Genomic DNA, 23,633 nt, shown 5'->3' with positions numbered 1-23,633 from the left:
TTTGCAAACAACTTGGTATTTTGCGTGATAAATTTGAATTTTCTTTAAAAGAAATCATAGGGAAACTTGATCAGCTTACATAATGATTTGGATGGACAGTTACATGGGCTTTCTTGCATTTTTAATTAACATGCTTCCTTCTGGTTTTACCTTACAGGCAATGGATATTAAAGAGACCTCTCAAAAATGTAAACAAAAACAAGATATAATAGAAAGGAAAGATAAACATGTAAGATTTCATATTGATATTTTCATTATGCTAATATACTATTTTGTGTTTGATACAGATATGAGACACATTCTTCTTTCCAGGGGTATATTCTTATTTGCAATTGTCTAAGATACCCCTTTCATTCTCTTTTCTGACTCTGTGAGGGATGCTGAGATTTGGAAGAAAATAGTTGCATAGAAGACACCCAGGAAATAATTTTCAAAACTACTCATAGATATACATCACGATCTTTGTAGTTGGGTGATTCTAGTGTTTAATGGAGTAATTGATTGATTTAATTTTTTTTTTTTTTTTTTTGTTATTTTTGTCAACAGCAGAGTTTTATTGCAAGATCTCCAAATTAGTGGTAGTGGCCTTTAGTCACCAAATAATCCACAAATAAAGGTTTAATCTTGGGGTCACTTTCAGTGTCCCATCATGCAGTATTGGCACAGCCTCTAGAAATTTTTGCTTGTATGACTACATGGAGTGCAGGGTGAGGTCTTGGCAACCAGTCTCTGAACATACCTGGAAACATGAGGCCAAGCTTTAACCACAGTTGGCACCCTGGACGAGGTATAGAAGGAGACAAGAGTGTCTGGTAGCCATCATCTTGGGCAAATGGAGAGCAAAAAAAGCCCCTCTGTTCCCCATAAACCCACACAGCCTGGTTAGAAATCTGAAAAAATGATCTAGTTGCACTATATGCACACTAAGAAAAATACAGGCATATGATTTAATTATTTGATTGATTTAATTATTTTAAAGCAGAAACTAGATTATAATGACTTCCGTAATTTCTACTAGGAGTATGGCATTGAAAAGTTGGTTACAACTTTGGGCGTCAGTGAGGGCTTAAAAGCAAAATTCAGTCACGATCACTATCATCCTGTTGTTCGTGGATTGCCTCGAGCAGGCCCCAGTAACATCTCCTTCGTCCTAGCCCTGAGATTTTTTAAAAAGTGCCATATTCGAGTCTCTTTCAGGGTTAGGAGAATGAGACCCATCATTGTTACTGGTATTTGGCATATTGGGTACGCCACGGGGAGTTTGCCAGACTCTGCTGTGTGGGCAGGTTACATTCGGTAGCCTGCCAGTATACTGCAAAATTATTTGAGGATAATTGGGAAAGAAAGTGTGTGCTTCAGTGTATAGATACCCAAACATATGTCAGATTTTATTTTCCAAAACTGTCCACAAACTGAATGTTTAATACCCACCCTGGGGATGATTGGTGGTTGAAGTCAATTACACTTATCTCTCAATTACCAACCTCATGACTTCTGTGCCTTTATCTTCAGATCCCAAGCCTTTGTCATTTCAGTTCGCCACAGAATTAGTTTCAGATTCCCAGAGCAGATGCTTGACTGCCAGTATTTGTGCCAGTGTAGGTTTGTGCCCAGGGCATGTGTTTAGAAAAGGTCTCATGAGAGTAAGAAGTAGGGTAGAAACTATTGTGTTCTATGTGATGTCTTTTCTACTTGACATTTCCTTGTTCTAAGAGTTTTTGTAAATGTTTGTTTTTAATGAGTTATCTCTGTTCCTTTCCCTGACACTTCCCTTATTCACTAACTCAGTTGTTTCTGTACAATTTTACCCATCTCAGTTTCATCTGCTGATGTCTCCTTGCTTGCTTTATCTGTATGTGGAACTCCACCCCCCTTTTTTCACTTAGATTTTTATTAGCTACAGTTTTTGAAAGGAACATCAAGAAGATTTCATCTTTAAGGTTCCAAATAAGAATACCTGGTTCACTAGTGTTGTATCATCCTTATATTCCTGTCATAAATCATGCTTGCTGTTGAACACATTGTGGCAAGGTATTGGGGATTTTACGTGTAATGCTAACCTTTAATGCTCAACGTTCCTGGATGAATGTGCATTCCTCCCCTTATCATATTTGTCAGAGTTAGTCACTGGAATTTTCAGCATTTTTTAATTTTCGATTTTATGGTTTTAATTGGGCTTTATCTGACATGTCTTGGTTGTATTTTTGTTGAATTTCAGTGTAAGACTTTATCATTTTCACTTCAATATTGTAATTCATTTAAAGTTCTAGAGACATTCTTGGGCTGGAGCGATAGCACAGTGGGTAAGGCGTTTGCCTTGCATGTGGCCGACCCGGGTTTGATTCCTCCGCCCCTCTCGGAGAGCCCGGTAAGCTACCGAGAGTATCTCGCCCGCATGCCAAAGCCTGGCAAGCTCCCTTGGCGTATTCGATATGCCAGACACAGTAACAACAAGTCTCAAAATGGAGACGTTACTGGGCCCACTCGAGCAAATTGATGAACAATGGGAGGACAGTACTACAGTGCTATTTTTTTTACATCATATTTTCTTTGAGTTTTATGAAGAGGAAGGAATTTTTTGTTTGTATTGACTAGCTTCTATAAATATTTTATTTATTGTGTTTTGTTTTGGGGGTCATACCTGAGCTGGAGCGATAGCACAGCGGGTAGGGCGTTTGCCTTGCATGCAGCTGGCCCGGCCAATCCGGGTTCGATTCCTCCGCCTCTCTCAGAGAGCCCGGCAAGCTACCAAGAGTATCTCGCCCGCACGGCAAAGCCTGGCAAGCTCCCCGTGACATATTCGATATGCCAAACACAGTAACAATGGAGACGTTACTGGGTGCGCTCGAGCCAATCGATGAACAACGGGAGGACAGTGCGACAGTGCAGTGCTACCTGGCAGTACTCAGGGGTCACTCTTGGGTGGTACTTTGTATATCAAAAAACATGTTCTTTTAAAAATTTACTCCAGAATATTATTATGACTGGATATTGAATTCTCAATTTTTAGGGTTTTTTTTTTTTTTCCCATCTCAGACTTTCATTAGTCTTTCTCAGTGGCCTCCTAGGTCTAGAGAAAGGTAGGCAGAGACCATAGGAGACTGGGGGGCTAGAAGGAAAATAGATTGAATTTGATTCCAAATTTAGAATTTGATTCTGAATGTCATGAAAAAAAATACAAGATGGTTTGAGAAGTTTTCAAAGTTTCAAGGAGACGAGAAAAAAAAAGAAGTTTTCATCTCCTTGAATGTTAGGTAGCCTTGAACCCTGGAGCACCAAGCCAGACAGGGCTGATCATTTTCCACCAAGATTCCGTCATTTTTCTTGTATCGGTGCTCTTGGAAATTTGATTCACGTCTAGTGTGAATTTATAATTCTTGATGTCTAGTGCTAGTTTATGTATCTGTCTTGACCTGTTTTGTTTTATCTAAAGGTAAAGCAGTTTGCAGCAATTCTCAGTGAAGGTTCAGGTCTGCCTCAGATCTTTCTGGAATGAGTACAAGAAACACATGTGCAGGCCCAGCAGTGCGCCTAGGCTTTCTAGGCCCTGGGCGTTTTCCAGAGCCTCTTCTGTAGGTGCATCTACTCCTCTTGGTTTTTCTTGTAGATTTTTTTATTCATTGTTTGCTGCTAGTTTTCCTGTGAGTTACAAATGCCTCCAGGGACAATCTGAAAGAATTGTCCTTGGCCTGGCCAGTTGTGTTCTGGTCTTACCCGTTGGCTGCTAGCCTGCTGAACTCAAGGTTGGTTTTCAAGGTTGGTTTTCAAGGTTGGTTTTCAAGGTTGGTGAGGAACTTGGATTGAGAAGGATAGGAATGGAATGTGTTCAGATACCATGGAACTTCAAAGAAACTTGGTGTTTTTCTTGAAGGAACTCTGTCCAGGTTATCACAAGCGGTTGTGTGATTCTGGAGTTCTATAAAGATGAAGTCCGATCTTTTTTTGTTAGTGTTCTTACTGATTTTATGGAGGAAAGAGTTTTCATTGCTTCTTTCTTCTCCGTGCTGATGACACTCAGATCTTTTTTACATGTACAGAAGAATGTTCTGGGATTTTAATAGAAATGGCCTGGCGCACGTGTAACAGTTGGGAGAGAATTCAACTCTTAATCTCTCTTGAGTTTTGCAGTCTGTGAAAACAGTATATCATTTATTTAGATCTTTGATTTTTTTTAATCAGCATTGTGTTCTGACAAAACAGAATAACAAAAAATATTCTTTATTTTGTTAGATTACACCTCTCTTTTTCTCCTCTCCTCTCTCCCTCTTCCTCTCTCTCCCTCCCTCTCTCTTCCTTTGGGATTTTTTTTTTCTTATTTCCTTTCAAGGACTAATGCTGGCAGTGCTCAGGGAGCCATGTGGTGCCTGAAGTCACACTCAGGGCTTTGGATTTACCAGGCATGCACTCTGCCACTCCAGCTATTTCCCTTGCCCCATGGGATTTTCTACTTAGATCATCTACAAATTTGAATAGTTTAATTTACTCCATTCTGATTTGAATGATAATTTATTTTCTTATTGCACTAAGTAGAATTAGTAAGAATAGTATGAGCACATTATCTTTGCTTTCTTCCTGATCTCAGAGGAGAGCATTTAGTTTTACACCATTAAGTATAATATTATTGGTATATACTGTAGCACTGTCCTCCCATTGTTCATCGATTTGCTCAAGCGGGCCCAGGAACATCTCCGTCGTGAGACATGTTGTTACTGTGTTTGGCATATCGAACACGTCACGGGGAGCTTGCCAGGCTTTGCCGTGCGGGCGAGATACTCTCGGTGGCTTGCGGGGCTCTCCAAGAGGGGCGGAGGAATTGAACCCGGGATGGCTGAGCCGGCCGCATGCAAGGCAAAACGCCCTACCGCTGTGCTCTCCCTCCTGCCCTTGGTATATACACTTTTTCAAAATCAGGAAGTTTCACTGTATTTCTGTTTTGAGAATTTTAATCATGAATGAGTGCTGGCTTTTGTCAAAAGTTTTTTCTGCATCTTACTGACACAATTATGCTTTCTCATCTCTTATTTGTTAATGTGATAGAGTTCTTTCATTGCTTTTTAAACATTAAATCATCTTTGTCTTCCTGAAGTATTAAGCCCTACTTGGTTGTAGTATAGAATTCTTTTTTCAGATTTATTTCTCTGTTTGATAATAATTAGAAGGATTTTTGTATCTGTGTTTTGTATCTGTTGCAGGCACGGGTTCACAATCTGTGCCTGCAGTTTTTATGCTGTTTGTCCGCCTTTGATGTTTAGGTTAAAACTGGCTCTAGAAAAACGAATCGGAATTTGCTCTTCAAGCTCCTTTCTCCCTTGAGCCCACATCTTACTTTCTTGTCTCTATGTTTGCTTATTTTCGTCATAAAGACATACTCCCTCTTTGTGGGGTGGGGGTGTGAGAAGGGGGCTACACCCAGCAATGCTCAGGGGTTACTCCTGGCTCTGCCGTCAGGAATTACTCCTAGTGGTGCTTGGGGGACCATACGGGATGTCAGGAATCGGACCCATGTCAGCCTCATGCAGTGCAAATGTCTACCACTGTACTACCCCTCTGGCTCCAGGTGCTCCCTTTGAACACCTTTACCGCCCTCTCTCTCCTCACATTTTTCTCAAGAAGTTGCAATAAAAACTACCTTGTGCCACCAAAACAATAAAAATAAAATTAATTGGGAAAGATTTCCTTTTGCTTGGAAAGAGTCTGCATTTTTTATTTGGGGGAGGGGGCAGGAGAGGAGTGGAGGGAACTACAGCAGTCCTCTGGGGCTACTCCCAGCTCAGCCCGCAGGAGTCAGTTCTGGGGTCTTAGGGGCCGCTACAGTGTGGGGATCAGATCTAGGGCTCCTGAATGTGACCTATCTCTGTATCCCCTAAAAATTCTTTAAATATTGTCGGTTATTCTCAAATGATACTCTGGAGTACCTGAAGATTTCTTTTGAATTTTTGAAGGTAAAATCTGCTTAATAGTCATGACAGTTTAACGTTTGAAGAATCGTGGCAGTTCATGTTTTTTGATCTGCTTACCTGGTTTGTTTTCCTGACTTGTTCAATTGGCGCGCGTGAATTTTTTTCAGGGGGCCAGGCCTTTTGAATCTGTAATGTGTAGTGATAAGGTGATACTTTTTTTCCCCTACTAGTTGTAATTTGTTTCATTCTCCCCCTTCTAAAAAATAGCTGTGTTTAATGATTTTCTGTTTTTTTCTTTTCAAGTTCATTGGCGTCTATTAATTGAGCGATAGCACAGCGGTAGGGCGTTTGCCTTACAAGCGGCCAACATGGCCGACCCGAGTTCGATTCCTCCGCCCCTCTCGGAGAGCCCGGCAAGCTACCGAGAGTATTCGATATGCCAGACACAGTAACAACAAAGTCTCCAATGGAGACGTTACTGGGCCCGCTCGAGCAAATCGACGATCAACGGGAGGGCCTTTACTTTACTTACTTACTTTTTCCCCCCTACTTGGTATGGGTCACTTTTGCTCTTACTAGGTTCTTGAGATAGACATTCTGATGTTCTTGAAGGGGTGGAAGGACTCTCTCCCAAGTGTGCTTGTGAGCCCGTGGTTCTCTGTTCCAGGACAGGAGGCTGCAGTGGTTCTGCAGCTCGCCGTTGGTCTTGAAGGGCCTCCAGGGACACACTCAGAAATGCCCAAGAACCTCCAGGCTACAACCTGTAATACCCATGAAGCTGTGTGGTGCCAGTAATTGAGCCCAGATCAGTCCCTGTAGGCTCCCTCAGCCCTGTACTGCCCCCCTGACCCAAGCTGAGATGTCTTTGTAATGTCTGAGCTTCCTGCTCAGCATTTCCTTGTCACTGCTTTTAACTCTCAACCAGTTTTAATATTTTTGTACTTTTGCTTTCATTTAGTTTATTGTATTGGATTTTTCTCCCCAGCTAGAGATCCTAGTCGTTGTATGCCTTACATTCTTTGGGGTATTCAGGTTGTTTTAGCAAAGAGCACTCACTGGAAGCTCTGCCCAGAGAAGCAGGTCCTAAACATCCAAGAGGCTGATACTGAACAAAAAAACTCGAGATCCCATGGAAAGGACTTTAAACGGTGATTGATCTCCCAGACCTTGGCTTTCATGATGTGTATCCTCGATCCTTTTAAAATCAGTTGAACTTTCGTCTTATATTTCTGTGATGTAGCATTCCCTCAATAACTGAAATCGCAGTTTAAAACAAAGATTGAGGGGCTGGAGAGAGAATACCAAGGTTAAGGGGTATGCCTTGCATACCACGTGACCCTGGTTATAAAGTCCCCGGAACCACATTGTTCATTGAGCAGCCCTGGGCAGGTATTAAAAATCGATCTTGCAATGATGTTAAGGGTTAAGGAAACTACCAGTATATTTTTAGTGAAATCAACTAGTGAAAAATAAATACCCTATAGATAGGTGAGTAGGCATTGAATGTAAATCAGGTCAGTTAAGAACATAGATGATAAAATACTATTTGTGGCATCTTGGGAGAGGAAATCTCTGCTGCCCTAAAGATACTCATTTTTCTCTAATTTACATTTTGAATTATTAAAATACATAGTTTTTGCTAAAATGTGTAGTTTAAATCTATTACCATGAAGAAATGCCTTTCAGGGCAAAAATAATTTGTTGAATGTGTAAGTGTATATATGTTGAATCAAAATCTTAAATATGTTTTAGAATTATGAATAGTTTTAATTAAAAATCCACCTTACATGATCTGGATTTTTTAAAAATAAGTGATTATAAGTGAACACAAACTTACAGATTGATGAGGAAGACTAAATTTAGGGTATTAACTATCATAGCATTGTTGAACAAAAGTAGTTGAATTGTTTTATATTAGTAGGGTGACTTTATCACCACTTCTATTACTATTTATTGAAAGTATCATAGACTACATGACTTTTAATTTTTCTCTATGGTGTGAAGTATGTATTTGCTTCCTGCAGAAATTTCAAACTCTCTTTGGCTTTTTAGTAATCAGTTTATTCAGCAAATCTTGAATGATAATTATATGGTGTGCACTACTTTAGTTGTCTGTAATGTATCAGTGAGCAAAGATAAACATAAATCTGGTGGGAATGCCAAGTCTAATTCTAGCCAGGATACATTTTATTTAGTGAGGAAAACTAATGTTTATAGCTTGTTTGCATTTTAAAAGAATATAGCTCTAAAGGAAAGATGTTCATAAGTTACAACCCATTTTTGTTTTATTTTAGATTGAGGAACTTCAGCAAGCACTAATAGTAAAACAAAATGAAGAGAATGACCGACAGAGGAGGATAAGTAATACCCGCAAAATGATAGAAGATTTGCAGAATGAACTGAAAAACACAGAAAACTGTGAGAATCTTCAACCCCAGATCGATGCCATTACAAATGATCTGAGACGAGTTCAAGATGAAAAGGCATTATGTGAAGGTGAAATAATTGACAAGAGAAGAGAAAGGGAAACTCTAGAGAAAGAGAAAAAGAGTAAGTTTTATTGAAAATATGTTCGCAAAATGGAAATTAGCTTTGTTGGTGAGCTTGCTTCTAATCCTGAGAATGATTTTTAAATGTTCAAGCCACCTTGTTGAGGAAGCTCATTTCAATTCTTCCAGTTTCTTATCCCAGTTTCATACGTCTACCATGTTCCATGGTTTGTCACTGGCTAACATTGTCAGACTAAAGCAATTGTTTAATCCTTTCAAAGTATTTTGCTTTATTTCCTTTGCAGAGTCTCTTGGTTTTTCTCAAATCAAGTTTAAGTTCTCTATTTTATTTTATTTTATTTTGCTTTTTGGGTCACACCCGGCGATGCTCAGGGGTTACTCCTGGCTCTGCACTCAGGAGTTACTCCTGGCGGTGCTCAGGGGACCATATGGGATGCTGGGAATTGAACCCGGGTTGGCCGTGTGCAAGGCAAACGCCCTACCCGCTGTGCTATCTCTCCAGCCCCCATAAGTTCTCTATTTTAGACTTGTTCTTTGAAACTTGTTCCATTTCATCTTTACTTTCCCTTCTTGTATTTCTTTCTTGCATAAAATGAGTTTCTGAGCAGATTTCTGAAAGGAAATCTAGTTTTCCCATTCTTTTGTATGTAACTTACTATAGCTTTAAGATCATCTTTCATATCAGAAGTTTGGAAATTTAATTTAAGAATTCTCTAGGGCAGGTCTTTGTAACTGTGCTAATATGTGCTGATAGTTGTAACTTTCAGATCTAAGGTTAACGGATTATAATTAATATTCATATATACTATATGAATATATGACATATTAGTATAATAAAGGATTATAATAGAGTTTTTACTAAACTTGTCAGTGAAGCAGTACCTTGTTCTTTTTTCCAATTTTAGATGTGGATGATCATATTGTACGCTTTGACAATCTTATGAATCAAAAGGAAGATAAGTTGAGACAGAGATACCGTGACACCTATGATGCAGTTTTATGGCTAAGAAACAATAGAGACAAATTTAAGCAAAGAGTCTGTGAGCCCATCATGCTCACGGTAAGAAATTTTGTTAGCATCTGTTAGTTTTATTGTCATAAGCATTATAAATTTTTTTGTTTTAAAAACTCTTGGTTCTCTTAACGCTTACGGCATCTGGTATACCACTGAATTTATACCTGAATCTTTTAAAGAAACTTAACCAATAAAACTGAATTCCTTCTTAATTTATTGTAGAAAAAAAGTGGCAACTGTTGATACAATTCTAATAAAGTTCCAATATTAATATCAAAAGGTCTAGGAAATAAACTTATGTGAACATTATTATATCTGATTGCAGACTTGGTGAGACCTTGTCTAAGAATTTATTAAGCTTTTTGTTGCTTTGCACTGTCTAGACATTTCCAGATCTGTGGTGTGGGCAAAAGAGTTGACAAAGTGGCAGAGGTGGTTGGTAGGTAGGGCTGCTGGAGCTCCTGAAAGTATAGGGGTGGGGGGGCAGGGGGTGGAGGCTGCCCACCCCAACTCTGGAAAAACACCAGAGTTTTTAGCGCCGGCACCCATACCTGAAATCACTTGGAGATGGGTGTTTCTGCAGAGAATATTCATGAGGTGGTGGAGTTGAGCCTTTGGGGTAGCTGTAGTGGTGGGGATGGGTGCTGCTGTTGAAGCCTTGGTTTGGTGGGTATTCCGCCTGCCCACCTCCCATGGGCGCTCCAGGGTTTTCAGCAGTGGGGACCAGCAATTCCATGGGGTAAAACTGAATTTCTTTTAAAGGAACTGGTCTCTTCTGATAAAAAGTCATGTATAACATAAACTTAGTGGGCCACTATGATAGAACAGTGGGTAGGGCTTAGTACACAGCCAATACAGGGTTTGCTCCCCAGTGTCCCATATGGTCCCTTGAGCCCTGCCAGGAATGATGCCCAGAGTAAGTTTTGAGCACTGCTGGGTGTGACCCAGAAACAAACCAAAAAAAGGAATCTTGGCTACTTGAATCCTTCTAGCAGTTGGTATTTCAGAGTAGAAAAGCAAGTAATACGTTAAATGATGCAGAAGTGGGGTGGGAAATTACTGTAAATAAGTATGTTGGTATGGAACATCAGATGGAAAATAGGATTCTGAGAATGGAACCAACATTTATTGATTTCATAAATATTGCTATTTCTTACTGATAATCATAAGTCATTAAAGAGAGGCCAAGAGGTCAGCACGATATTCAGTGGGTAGGGCGTTTGCCTTGCATGCAGCACAACATATGATCCCAAACACTGCTAGGAGTGATCCCTGAGGTGAGGCAGAAGTAAGCTGTGAGCACCACCACTGTGCCTTCCTCTACTCTAAATAAATAAATAAATAAATAAAGCCACAAGAGGTTAAACTTTGTGTTGTAAATTACTTAATGAAGTGTTGTAAGGATTTACTTGAACTTTATTTTTTTCGGGGCGGGGGGGGGCATATTTCTGGCTCTGCACGTAGGGATCACTTCTGGCAGACTCAGGACCGTATGGGGTGCTGGGGAATCAAACCCAGGTTGGCTGCATGCAAGGCAAATACCTTACCCACTGTACTATCCCTCCAGCCCAGCTTAGATTTTTTTTTTTAATCTAAAGTATTTAAAATTGGCAACAGAAAGGAGCAAAAGTAAAACTGCAAAAAAGTGAAAGCCGTATTCTTTGGTTACATTAAATATGAATTTAGGCCTTCTTCTTGGGGGCTCATCTGGAAGCACCTCAACTTGAAATGTCTGATTTTTTTTCTCTTTGTGACTTATTCCCCATCTTGAAGACTTGCCCACATCTCAGACTGAAATGAATATTCTCAGCCTCCTCTCCCTCTCTTGAACATAATCTGTAGCTAAAATTACCTTATACTTAAAGTATATATTTCTCTAGATAAAATTATTTTACTTTGAAAACTAAGGGGCCAGAGCGAGAGTGCAGCGGGTAGGGCATTTGCCTTGCCTTGGCCCACGTGGGTTCAGCCCTGTAGACCCCCCCTCATGTCTCACCAGAAGCGACCCCTGAGCTCCACCAGGTGTGGCAAAAAAAAAATAATAATGTTAATTATACTTAAAATTTACTTAATGTAATTAAGAGTTCTTGCTAGTTTATTTTTTGTAGAAAAGAACTCAGGAATCACAAAAAGTTCTAGTTTCTGAGGTCATGTTTGTGTCTCATGAAAATTATATAGTTATTCGGCTTATGTGTATATGTTAGCAAAGTAATTTGCATAAAAATGTGTTTACTTTTTGCTCAAGTATTATTAGAATATTTTTACCAGATCAGGAAGGTAATACTTAATTTGGTTATAGATATTATTACTTTAATTTATCTGAAAGGACTGATTGAAAGAAAACATAAGAAAAAGAAAACATGTAAACATGTATACTAAGTTAGCATGCAGTTGTAATTGTTGACTGGTTCTTATCAAATGATATCTCCAAATAATAATTCAGAGTGCTGTTAGATTTGGCATCCGTTGTCAGTCGATTTCCCAAGAGTAACCTATCACCAAGTTGGATTAGTAGCCTGCCTGAACTATCTCTTTGAGAGAAAGAGACATACTCTGCTAAAATAATCTTCCCCTTTCCTGCCTCCCTCTTCCTTTTTTTACCCCACAGAGACCCTTCAGGATATAGTAGAAATGTTACCAGTATAGGCAAGTTATTATTAGTTCTTCATGAAATTAAAATTTCAATCATACATGATTTGTCAATTAGTCTGTTTTGATGAGTTATTTTTTAAGATTCCAATCTAGAATCAAAGATGTGTGTACAGATGTATTTCTAGTTGTACTGTAGAAATGTAATAGAGTACAATATTATTGTATTAAGTGAATAGAATAGATCAGAGTGAAAAGAACAAAATTTCCAAAGATGTCTATCCCTTTACCTACTTTCAACACTCAGTTCCTGTCCATAATGATCATTTCCTACTATTATTGTCATACTGGTCCCTTCTGTATCCTACTTGCCCTTTGCCCCACACAAACTTGGAGCAAGCTTCCAACCATTGACCAGTCCTCCTTCAAGTCACGGCTTTTTACTGTGTATGAACTTTTCTGAGTAATAAGGCTAAATAGATGTTTTAATGTGCTGCCTTTAAATGCAGTTTTCTCTGTTTTGGTCTTTTTTTTTTTTCATGCACTCAATTTAACGAATAAGATTTTAAATATAATTGTATTCTAGTAATCAGTTTGAGCTTCCTGAAAATTTGCTTATTTTCTTTTTGTTTCATCTAGATCAATATGAAAGATAACAAAAATGCCAAATACATTGAAAATCATATTCCATCAAATGACTTGAGAGCTTTTGTATTTGAAAGTCAAGAAGATATGGAGGTTTTCCTTAAAGAGGCAAGTATTAATCACCTTATTACTTGGACTGAATACTTTTTTAAAAATTTAAGCTAGAAAAGTGATTAATGGTAATCAGTAACTTGTGTAAAATCTCTGTTGCTAATTTATTTCCCATTTATACCAGTATTGTGGAATGAATTCATTTTATGAGGGGGAAAAAATCTGTAATTTTATCTGTAACTTTTTAGAATTATCATTTGAGGTTAATGTGAAGAGTAATTTGTTACTTTTGAAGAGATAGAAATTCAATATGATGAGTTTTGGATCAGACATCCTTTTTGAAAATAAATTAAAGTAAACTGAGCTTTCCTTTTAAGGGGAAATCAATATTGTTTATCAATATAAAGCCTCTGTTTAAAGAATGAGAATCTTACAGCCTTCGGATTTATATACAGCTCAGTGGTACTATCTTGCATGTGTGAGGCCCTGGATTCACTCCCTGGCACCGCAAAAATAAAAAAAAGAGGCACTCTTGTTTGAAGTAAAGGCCCTCCCGTTGATCATCGATTTGCTCAAGCGGGCCCAGTAACGTCTCCATTGGAGTCCGGCAAGCTACCGAGAGTATTCGATATGCCAAACACAGTAACAACAAAGTCTCCAATGGAGACGTCACTGGGCCCACTCGAGCAAATCGATGATCAACGGGAGGGCCTTTACCTTTACCTTTTTACCTTGTTTGAAAGACCCACTGCCTGAGCCTCTAAGTCACTTGAAAGGCAGACTGATTCAATAGTAGTTGAGAATATACTCTACCTGGCGATTGCTAGGATATGAATTTTGGTTTTGTTGCTCCCTTGAGCAAGTTGCCTAAAGATTTTGTGCCTTAGTTTTCTCATGATAAAATATTACCTGTCTCTCTAAAGATGGTTATAAAAGTTTCATCAGTTTATAAAGTTTTTTTCTTTGCTTTGTTTTTGGGCCACACTGCCTGTTCTCAGGAATTACTACTGGCTTTGCTCAGGAAACCATGTAGGTTGCCAGGGATCGAACCCAGTTGGCTGCATGCAAGGCGAGAGCCCTTCTCCTGTATTGTCCCTGTGGCCTGATAAATGAAAGAGTATTTAATAGATCTCACTATGTAGTTATGTGTCTATATGTTACATATCATTTATTGCTAGCTATATATTTATCAGTGATATATTTATCAGTGAGATTCCGTTTCTCTTTAGCATATGCCATCGACTTCTTTAAAAGCGTTAAAGTATGGCTAGGTGTTTGTTGCAGAGGATCTTAAATGGTACTTGAAATGCCCAGGCGCTACACCAGAGATTTTCAACTAGCTGGGCTGGCAGTTCAGTGCAGCAGCCCAAGGAAGCCATGCTGCTATGTCCCTTCAGGTGCTGGGGATGCCTGGGTCACCCCAGAGGTATTTGGGGCTAGGGGCAGGGGCATGCAAGGCAAGTGACTTCTCTGCTGTCTATTCCTCCCCTCCCCTGTTGTTTTTTGAAAAATACCCAAAGTTGGTACATTGGAAGGGTTTAGTTTGTTAAAGGTGAATAAAACAACTGTCAGACACCTAAAATTGAATGAAAAGGTGCAATATCAAATGTGACTGTGGTGAACAGAGAAATCTAGGAGATGGCTGTTTGAGAAGAGAGTGTCAATATTTGCATGAATTATTTTTCCTATGCGGCTCACTGCAGATGGGTGCAGTTTTCTGCATTCACGGAGAGAAAGCTTGTTTGCTAATTGTGGGTATAATTGCATATAAGCAAATGTGAAAATCACATGTGATGATCAAATTGTCCCCTAATAAATCAATTGCATGGAACAAATTTTTATTCTAAGCCAGTAGTAAGGCAAAACAGAAACAATTTTTGTTTTTGTAGCCATGTGTTAGACTTTGAAACTGAAACTATCCTGTTCTACATGTTCATTTAAGAACTATTAATGATTCTAACTACACTTTATTAGTTTGCATGGTGTAGAAAAGCTTTTTCTCCCTTTTTTTTACGATATAATCATAGAATTTTGATTTTGTGGCTTATAATGTCTTATTATTTTAATTCTCAAATTGCCGTAGACTTGATTAGTGAGACCTTTGAGTTGACCTGTATCCCATTGCTATTTTGCTGTTGTATTTTGAGCCCAGCTTTCTTTTTGGCAGAGCGAGATTTGATCTTTACAGCTAACCTTTTTTTGCCATAGGGCCCTAGTTCTCTAAAGAGACCAGAATTTTGGCGCTATATGTGCTCATTGTTACTGATACTGCTTATAAGACCTCATGTACATACCCTTATGATCTATATTTTCATAATTAGAGAGCAAGAGTGAAAGTACACCATGAGTTCATACTGATACTTCCATTTACAATCCAAACAAAGGATATCTTGTTAACTTTTGGCATACTTGCGTTTATTTCTGTAACGCATTGAAAAGGTGTAGTTGTCCTTATCTTCATTGTACATTTGTTCATTTGTGCCCCCATGGAGTTCCTCCATTCCTTCATTTTATCGTGCCTTCATCAGTTTCAGCATTCTTTTGTTTCAGAGATTAACCTCCTGGCCATCTTTTTTCACCCCTCCCCATCTTATTATGGTGCAAAGTACTTTGTGGTCTTTATTTACTTGAGAAGGGTGAGATTGGACCACTCCTGGTGGCCTTCAGGGGTTGTTGTGGCTCTGTACTTTGAGGTCACTCGGTTTCTCAGGAAACCGTGCAATGCTGGGGATGGAACCTGGAGCTCCAGCATTCCAAGCTGGCGCCTCCCGTCCTTTGAGCTGCCTCCCTGGCCGGTCCTTCTGTCAGGCTTGACTTCATTGCTTAGTACCTCCAGGCATATTGAAGAGGAGCGATAGGATCCCTACTGTTCCCAGTCCTTAGGGAGAAGGATGTTCAGTGCTCGAGTATTTAGTATTATGTCTGCTCAGCAATTTTCATTGGAGCCCTTCGTCAGGTTGAGGAAGTTGTCTCGTATTCCTGCTTTGCTGAGTTTCTGTAATGATGGCCTGTTACGTTTTTCTCTTCAGCATCAACAGAGATGATTATATGACTCTTGTACTTTAATAAATTTGATTCTTGAATGTCATGCCAGTGTTGCATTCCTGCAATAAACTAGTCACATTCTGTGTATATGTTGCTTCATTCTGTTTACTGATAGGTAGTTTGTTAAGGATTTTGTATTATATGTTCATGGGGGATATTGTGACGTTATGGTCAGGTTTGGGTTTCAGGATTATACTATTGTCATCATAAGACATTTGGTGATGGATGGGGTGGGTGGCACACCATACTATATGCAGGGCTTAGTGCTAGCTCTGCCTTCAGGGATCACTCCTGAGGAGCCTCAGGGGACCATGTGCTGTGCCCGGGTCACTTGGAAGCCAAGTGCTTCTGTACTATCTTTCCAGCCCCATAAAATGACTTGGGAAATTTCCTGCTCCTTTTTTATCCTGAAGCTTTAGTGTTTCTGCTTTCTTGACAGAATTCATCACTGACTATTTTTAAAAAGGGGTTGGGAACATAGCTTAACGGTAGGATATTTGTCTTGGATATGTGTGTCTTTGGGTTCAGTCCTCAGCACTACAAAAAAGGAAAAAAGATGAAGGAAGGGAAGAAAAGATCACAGAAAAAAGTTTTGTTGTAAATAGGTCTAGAAAGATAACTCAGCGAGTATGGTGCTTGCCTTGCATGTGGCCAACCCAGGTTCTACTCCTGGCATCCCAGGTGGTCCCCTGTGAACCAGTAATATCAAGTGCAATGCCACCCCTGAGCATCTAACACACCCCCCAAAAATTTTCTTGTAAATGTTACAAAATATTCTGATTTCTAAGTTTCTAATCATCCCAGGAATGTCAGCAGTATTGTTTTAAATAATTTTTATGGCTAAAGACAACAGTACAGCCAGTAAGGTGCTTGCCTTGCATGTATAAGACCCTGGTTTGATCCCCAGCAACACATATGTTCCTCGAAGACCTACCAGAAGTGACCCCTGAGTGACATACAGGTGTACTCCTCCCCAAAAAGGGGTTTCTTTAATTGATAGTACATGGTAATTAAAACAGTTCTTTTTTTTTTTGTCCTAATATTCAGGTTCGTGACAATAAAAAATTAAGAGTAAATGCTGTTATTGCTCCACGGAATTCATATGCAGATAAAGCGCCTTCAAGACCTCTGAATGAACTAAAGTAAGTCTGGGTTAGTTATCCATAGAACCTGTTACAGTGGTACTAAATATATTTTCACTATCATTTTGTCATGTGTTGGTTTGTTTTAGACTATATTGTTGTCTTCTAGGTGCTCTAGGTAGGTCTGAAGTTAAGCCCAGGAACCGACCAGTGGGTTGCTACTCATACTGGGTTGCATGCCTGAATGTAGAGGTATTTTGACAATGTTCGTTCTTACAATTCATGAACAATGGAATATATTTCCATTTCCTGGTATCCTCTTCTGTTTCTTTCAGTAATGACTTACAGTTCTCAATATATACCCTTCATGTGCGAGAAAGATAGCACGGCTGACAAGGCACCTAGCCGACCCAAGTTCAATCCCCAGTACCATTTATGATCCTTTTGAACAAGGCCAGGAATGACCCGTGTGGGCAATCCTTTGTTGATTCTTAAGTATTTGATATTTATGGAACTATTTTGAATGGTGTTTTTATTTCTTCTAGTTCATTATTTGAATACAGAATTCCACAGGTTTTTTTGTGTGTTGATTTTTTTTTTTTTTAGCCTACTACCTTGCTGTATTGGTTTTTTGTTTCTCAGAGCTTTTTGGAGTCTTTAGGGTTTTCGTATCATCTGTGAAGAGTGATAATTTAACTTCCATTCCAATTTACATCCCTTTGATTTCTTTTTCTTGTCTGATTGCTCTGTCAAGAAGTTCCAAAAATATTAAATATATAAAATAGATGAAGTGGACATCTTTGCCGTGTGCCTGATTTCAGGAGGAAGGCTTTGTTTTTCACCACTGAATATGATGTTGACTGTGGTTTTGTTACAAATGACCATTACTATTTTAAATTATGTTCCTTCTGTATGTGTCAGAATCTTTCTGTGCATCAGTTGATATGATTATATGATCTTTCTCCTTTTGTTGATATGGTAGCACTGTAGCACTGTCCTCCCGTTGTTCATTGATTTTGCTCAAGTGGACCCAGTAACGTCTCCATTGTGAGACTTGTTACTGTGTTTGGCATATCGAATACGTCACGGGTAGCTTGCCAGGCTTTCCCATGCAGGCAAGATAGTCTCAGTAGCTTGCCAGGCTCTCGGAGAGGGGTGGAGGAATCGAACCTGGGTCGGCCGGGCCAGCCGTGGGCAAGGCAAACACCTTACTGCTGTGGTATCGCTCCAACCCATTAAGATGGTATGTTACAGTAATTAAATTGCATATATTGAACTATCCTTTCATCCCTGAGCTGAAAGTACTTGATTATGGTATACAATTCTTTTGATATATTGTTGGATTTGGTTCTGTAAGATTTTGTTGAGGATTTTTGATAGATGTGCATTGGGTATGTCAGTCTGTAATTTTCTTTTTAGTAATATCTCTGCTTTTGATAGTAGGATACTGTTGGGAATGATTTCTGTTTCTTTGGTACTTTGAAAGAGCTTGAGGGATATGGGCACTGCTAGATTTCATCTGAAATTTTGATGTAACTTACTAGTGAACCCATCCAAACTAGGGCTTTTGATCTTGGGAAAGATTTTTTTTTACTATTTCAATTTTTACTCATGATTTGTCTTTAGATTTTCTGTTTCACCTTGATTCAGTCTTGGAAGTTTAGATGATTCTAAGAAGTTACCCATTTCTTTTCATTTCTCTCACATAATGGCATCAAGCTGCTTATAATAACCTCTAATGATCTTTTATTATTTCCGGGGTGCCGTAATTTCTCCCCTTTATCTCTGATTGACTTTATTTGAGTTTTCTCTCTTTTCTTGTGAGCTAAGGCATTTGTTGCTCTTGCTTATATTCTCCATTTCTGGTTTTATCGACCGTTTGTATTTTCTTGATTTCTGTGCCATTGATTTCTTCTGCTCTGGGTTTTAGGTTTTTCTTTCTTTGTATTTTGGGATTCATTTGTTTTTCTCTTTATAGTTTCTCCAGCTGTGAGGTTAGGTTATTGATCTGAGCTTGTTTTCTTTCCTGATGTAATCCTGTACTGCTACAAGGTTCCCCATAGTACTATTCCTCTAGCTCCTGATGATTTGTGTTTTCTTCTTGACCCAAATGTTATCTAATAAGAGTTGTCCAGTTTCCAAATATTGGAGCTTTCCGTTATTTCTTTTTTTGTTTTATGTTGAGCGATGCTCATAGTTCGCTCCTGGCTTTGCACTCAGGTGTTACTCTTGGTGGTGCTCAGAGGACCCTATGGGATGCTGGGGATTGAAGTGCCCTACCTTCTATACTGTCGCACTGCCCACCCCCCACCCCCCAACTTCCTTTTTATGATTGATTTCTACCCTTTTGGGCTTTGTGATTTGAAAAGATACTTGGTTCTATTTCTGTGACTTCGGTTTTTCATATGGGAAGAACTGGGTCTAATAGACGTAATTAGGACCCTGCATCCCCAGAAGGTCAAATTGTCCAGTGCACGTGGAATGTACTTCAGGGTAGCTCACATGCTGGGAACAGGGTCTGAATTATAAAAGTTGTAAGTAAATGTCTTAGCTCTGGTAAACATATTGTCTCAATGTTTGTCTCAATGTTTCTTTGCTTGTCTCCGTTTTTTTTGCTTGCTTATTTCCACTCTTAGAGAAGTCTTTGCTTTCTCTCGAACATGTACTTCTCCCTTACCTTTCTAAATAAGTTTCAATAAAAACTTCTTGCTTCAAATAAACAGAAAAGAAAAATCTAATAAGTGTGTTTCCTTTCAGACAATATGGATTTTTCTCTTATCTGCGTGAGTTATTTGATGCACCTGATCCTGTCATGAGTTACCTTTGCTGCCAGTATCATATTCATGACGTTCCTGTAGGAACGGAAAGAACCAGGGAGAGAATTGAACGGGTAAGTACTAAGTCTGTACCCAAAACAGTTTTGCGAAAACATTAGCAAAGATTAAAGCCAAGATTAAGGAAGTGTACTATTATGCAAATTAAACAACATTAAATTGTCTTGTGTGTTGCGCTTTCACTTAGTACTTTTGGTGAGGGAAGGAGGATGCTCCCAGCAGGCCCCACTGCCCCCAGTGCTCCCATACTCAGCCCACCAGACATGATGGTTCAATGCTCAGCAGTTGGGCCGGTGACACAGTTCTTTTCTGGGGTCTCCAAGACGATCTGGGGACCATGCAGTGCAGGGAATCAGAGTTGGGACTCTTTTTGTGCAAGACATGCGATCCAACCTTTTGAGTTGTCTCCCTAGCCCTGTTTTACATTTTCAGTAACAAAACATTAACTGTTGCCTAGTATTTTAGGATAAAAATGATGGGGAAGGTACCTAGAGTAATTGATTGATATCAGTAGGGTAACTGAATAAAGTCAAAACCTGCAAAGTTAAAATTCCCAGTACCCCTCTCTCATTCTTCATTGCTTAATAAACATTATATTAATAATTTTATTATTTAAATTCTTACTCTTACCGTCAGTATTATATTCTCAAATTTCCACTTCAGATTATTTTATATGTGAATGAGATTATCTTATATGTGATCCTTTATAGGATCTCATTTTCCTAGCTAGGATTAGTATTGTATCCTCTAATGCTTTTTGACTTTTTCTGTAATACACATGACTCAGAACTTACTTTTATAACAGGCAGAAGCAGGGGAAGAAATCTCTTCCAAAACAGGTTTTTCCATGACTCCACCCATAGTTTTTATTTATTATTTTCTGGCTACTTGTTGTAAAAATATTTTTGATGTTAACACAGTGGGTAAGGCGCTTGCCTTGCACACGGCCGACATGGCCGACCCGGGTTCGATTCTTCCACCCCTCTCGGAGAGCCCTGCAAGCTACCGAGAGTATCTCACCCACACGACAAAGCCAGGCAAGCTCCGCGTGATGTATTTGATATTCCAAAAACAGTGACAACGAGTCTCACAATTTGTTGTGAGACAGTACTGGTGCCCACTCAAGCAATCGATGAACATGAGGACGGTGCTGCAGTGCTAATTTTTACCTCTAGTCCCTTTCCACTTGCTAATCGGTGTGATGCTAATATTTGTTTTACAATTGAAGGTGATACAAGAAACCCGATTGAAACAAATCTATACAGCAGAAGAAAAGTATGTGGTGAAAACTTCTTTTTATTCCAACAAAGTTATCTCCAGTAACACGTCCCTTAAAGTAGCCCAGTTTCTCACGGTCACTGTGGATCTTGAACAAAGAAGACACTTAGAAGAGCAGCTAAAGGTTGGTACTTATGTTTGAGTATTCAAAGAAAAAAATTTAAGCCCGATTTATATTGGAACTGGAACTATTTTTAATATCAATCATTAATATTCCATAGGAAATTAATAGAAAATTGCAAGCAGTAGAATCAGCACTGATTGCCTTACGAGACACAAATAAACATCTTGAACATAAAGACAATGAACTCAGACAAAAGAAGAAGGAGCTTCTTGAAAGGAAAACTAAGAAAAGACAATTGGAGCAGAAAATTAGTTCCAAACTGGGAAGGTAAGTTTCAGCTCGCTTCTCAAACCAAAGATATGTAGCAAGAAGAGTGACACTGTATCTCTTTGGATGAAGTCAGATGTTCCTTTTATTCTCTGTGTTGTATGGTATTTTGGTTGAAGCATAGGAAATCTGCCCTCACATAGATATGTGCAGTTGACCCTCGAACAACACGGGCCCACTAACACAGATTTCCTTGAAAACAGACGCAGAATTTGCAGTAGTGGTAAATTTATTACAGTACTCTTCGAGTGTATTTTCTCTTTTTTTTTCCCCCCTTAATGTTTTCCATCTTGAAGATTATTGTAAGAAGATAGTAAATGATGTGTTTACAAAATATGTTATCTGCATTAGCAGTAGGGTTTATTGCAGTTAGTGTCAGACTAGTAGTTAAGTTTTGGAGGAGTAAAAGAAATCCATGCATTGTTTGGAGGTCTGCTGTGTTAGAAATGAAGTATTATTGGAGTCTGAGTAATAGTTCAGGGGTGAGGGCATTTGCCTTGCACGTGACTGAAATGAGTTTGATGCCCAGCGCTCTATATGGTCCCCCAGACTTACCAGTCAAACCTGAGTGTGGAGCCAGAAGCCAACCCTCAGTACTTCTGGCTCAAAAACAAACGAAAGAGCTGGAGTCATATTTTAGGGGGGCTGGAGAGAGAGTAGAGCAGGTGAGGCCCTTGCCTTGCATGTGGCAGACCAGTTTATCCCCAGCACCCTGCCAGATCCTGCCAGGACTGATCCCTGAACATCACTGGGTGTGACTCAAAAAAAATTTTTTTAAGTGCAGTACTATTTTAATAAATGCTTCAGATAACTGTGACTGTTCCTTAATCTGACCTCAAAGCTTGCTAAGACATGGCTTATTAAACCTTTATGACTCTGGAATCTGAATTCATTAGTGAAGTTGCATACTCTGCGTTAAAATTAAAATCCATTGCACTGGAAGTGAAATTTTTTATCCATGAACAGTTTTGTTACATCATGCAGATGCATTGGTCATTTGAAAAATATTGGTTCGCCAAATTATGTAGATCTTTCAAATGTAGCGCAAAGAACTTGGACTTCAGTGCCGCATATGTCATGCCACTTTAAGTTTGTGATCTCAGTTAACATTTGAACCTTTCTTTTTTTATCTGAAAATGTTTTCTTTTTTTTAAAAAAAAATTTCTACTGAATCACAGTTATAATACACTGTTACAAAAGTTGTTCGTGATTGGGTTTCAGTCATATAATGTTCCATTGTCTTTTTTGGCTTATTTATTGAGAGCGGTAGGGCGTTTGCCTTACAAGCGGCCAACATGGCCGACCCGAGTTCGATTCCTCCGCCCCTCTCGGAGAGCCCGGCAAGCTACCGAGAGTATTTGATATGCCAGACACAGTAACAACAAAGTCTCCAATGGAGACGTTACTGGGCCCGCTCGAGCAAATCGACGATCAACGGGAGGGCCTTTACCTTTACCTTTACCTATTGAGCCTCCTTAGGGAGGTACTATTTTGAAATAATATTAATAATAGTAATAGCTAACATTTGTCAATCATGAGCCAGATGCTATAATATTAAGCACGGTATAATTTTTCTTTTTTGAATATTCATAGTTCTGTTTATTATTTACAGTTTATAAACACGGAAACTAAAACTCACAGTAACTTGTTCATTTACACTGCTCATTAATGACAAAGAGGAGATTCATTTCCAGATTCTGGCTCCTGTTACACCATTAGCTGAAGCATTTACCATACTGTGCTGGCACATAATGTATCTTAAATACCGTTTGATCTTGAGTGGTTGTTTGAAAGGATTGTTTAATTGAGAAGCTAGCAGTCTGTATATCTGAGTAGCATTGTAAAACAACCCGTGACTTAAAGATTTAGACCCAACTCTTGTTTATCTCTGATTTCATTATACATTTTTATACAGTTTAAAGCTGATGGAACAGGACACTTGTAACCTTGAAGAGGAAGAACGAAAAGCAAGTACCAAAATCAAGGAAATAAATGTTCAGAAAGCAAAACTTGTTACTGAATTAACACACCTGATAAAGGTAAAACTTCAAAAAATATTTGCCCTCAGACCTCACACATTAGAGGCGTGTGTTCTCCCTGACTCAATTTTTGACATGTTTTTTCTAGCAGATAAAATAGTAAAAGCTTAACAAGAAATTTTATCAGTAAATGCAGCTTGTTTTATGTTTTTTATGTAGGCCAGCAGATAAGTTTAAAAATCACTCATACGCAGCCGGGGAGATAGGACAGCAGGTAGGGGCTGGCCTGGCACACGGCTGACCTGGTTGAACCC

General features: G+C 39.0%; 1 protein-coding gene across 1 annotated transcript in view; it reads left to right on the top strand.

The window, feature by feature from the left end:
• SMC5 (structural maintenance of chromosomes 5) overlaps positions 1-23,633 on the top strand; it is a 71,394-nt gene that overhangs the window by 29,396 nt on the left and 18,365 nt on the right. Inside the window, exons 8-16 of the mRNA XM_056118792.1 lie at positions 158-229; positions 8,195-8,450; positions 9,316-9,470; positions 12,654-12,767; positions 16,803-16,897; positions 19,595-19,727; positions 20,900-21,073; positions 21,171-21,340; positions 23,256-23,379. Of these exons, the coding sequence (XP_055974767.1) occupies positions 158-229; positions 8,195-8,450; positions 9,316-9,470; positions 12,654-12,767; positions 16,803-16,897; positions 19,595-19,727; positions 20,900-21,073; positions 21,171-21,340; positions 23,256-23,379 (1,293 nt within the window). The remainder of the gene's footprint in view (positions 1-157; positions 230-8,194; positions 8,451-9,315; positions 9,471-12,653; positions 12,768-16,802; positions 16,898-19,594; positions 19,728-20,899; positions 21,074-21,170; positions 21,341-23,255; positions 23,380-23,633) is intronic.

Source organism: Sorex fumeus, unplaced genomic scaffold (genome assembly GCF_029834395.1).
Source record: "Sorex fumeus unplaced genomic scaffold, SorFum_2.1 ptg000038l, whole genome shotgun sequence".
NCBI lineage: Eukaryota > Metazoa > Chordata > Mammalia > Eulipotyphla > Soricidae > Sorex > Sorex fumeus.
The sequence above is the reverse complement of the archived record's forward strand: the minus strand, read 5'-3'. Positions and strand labels throughout refer to the sequence as shown.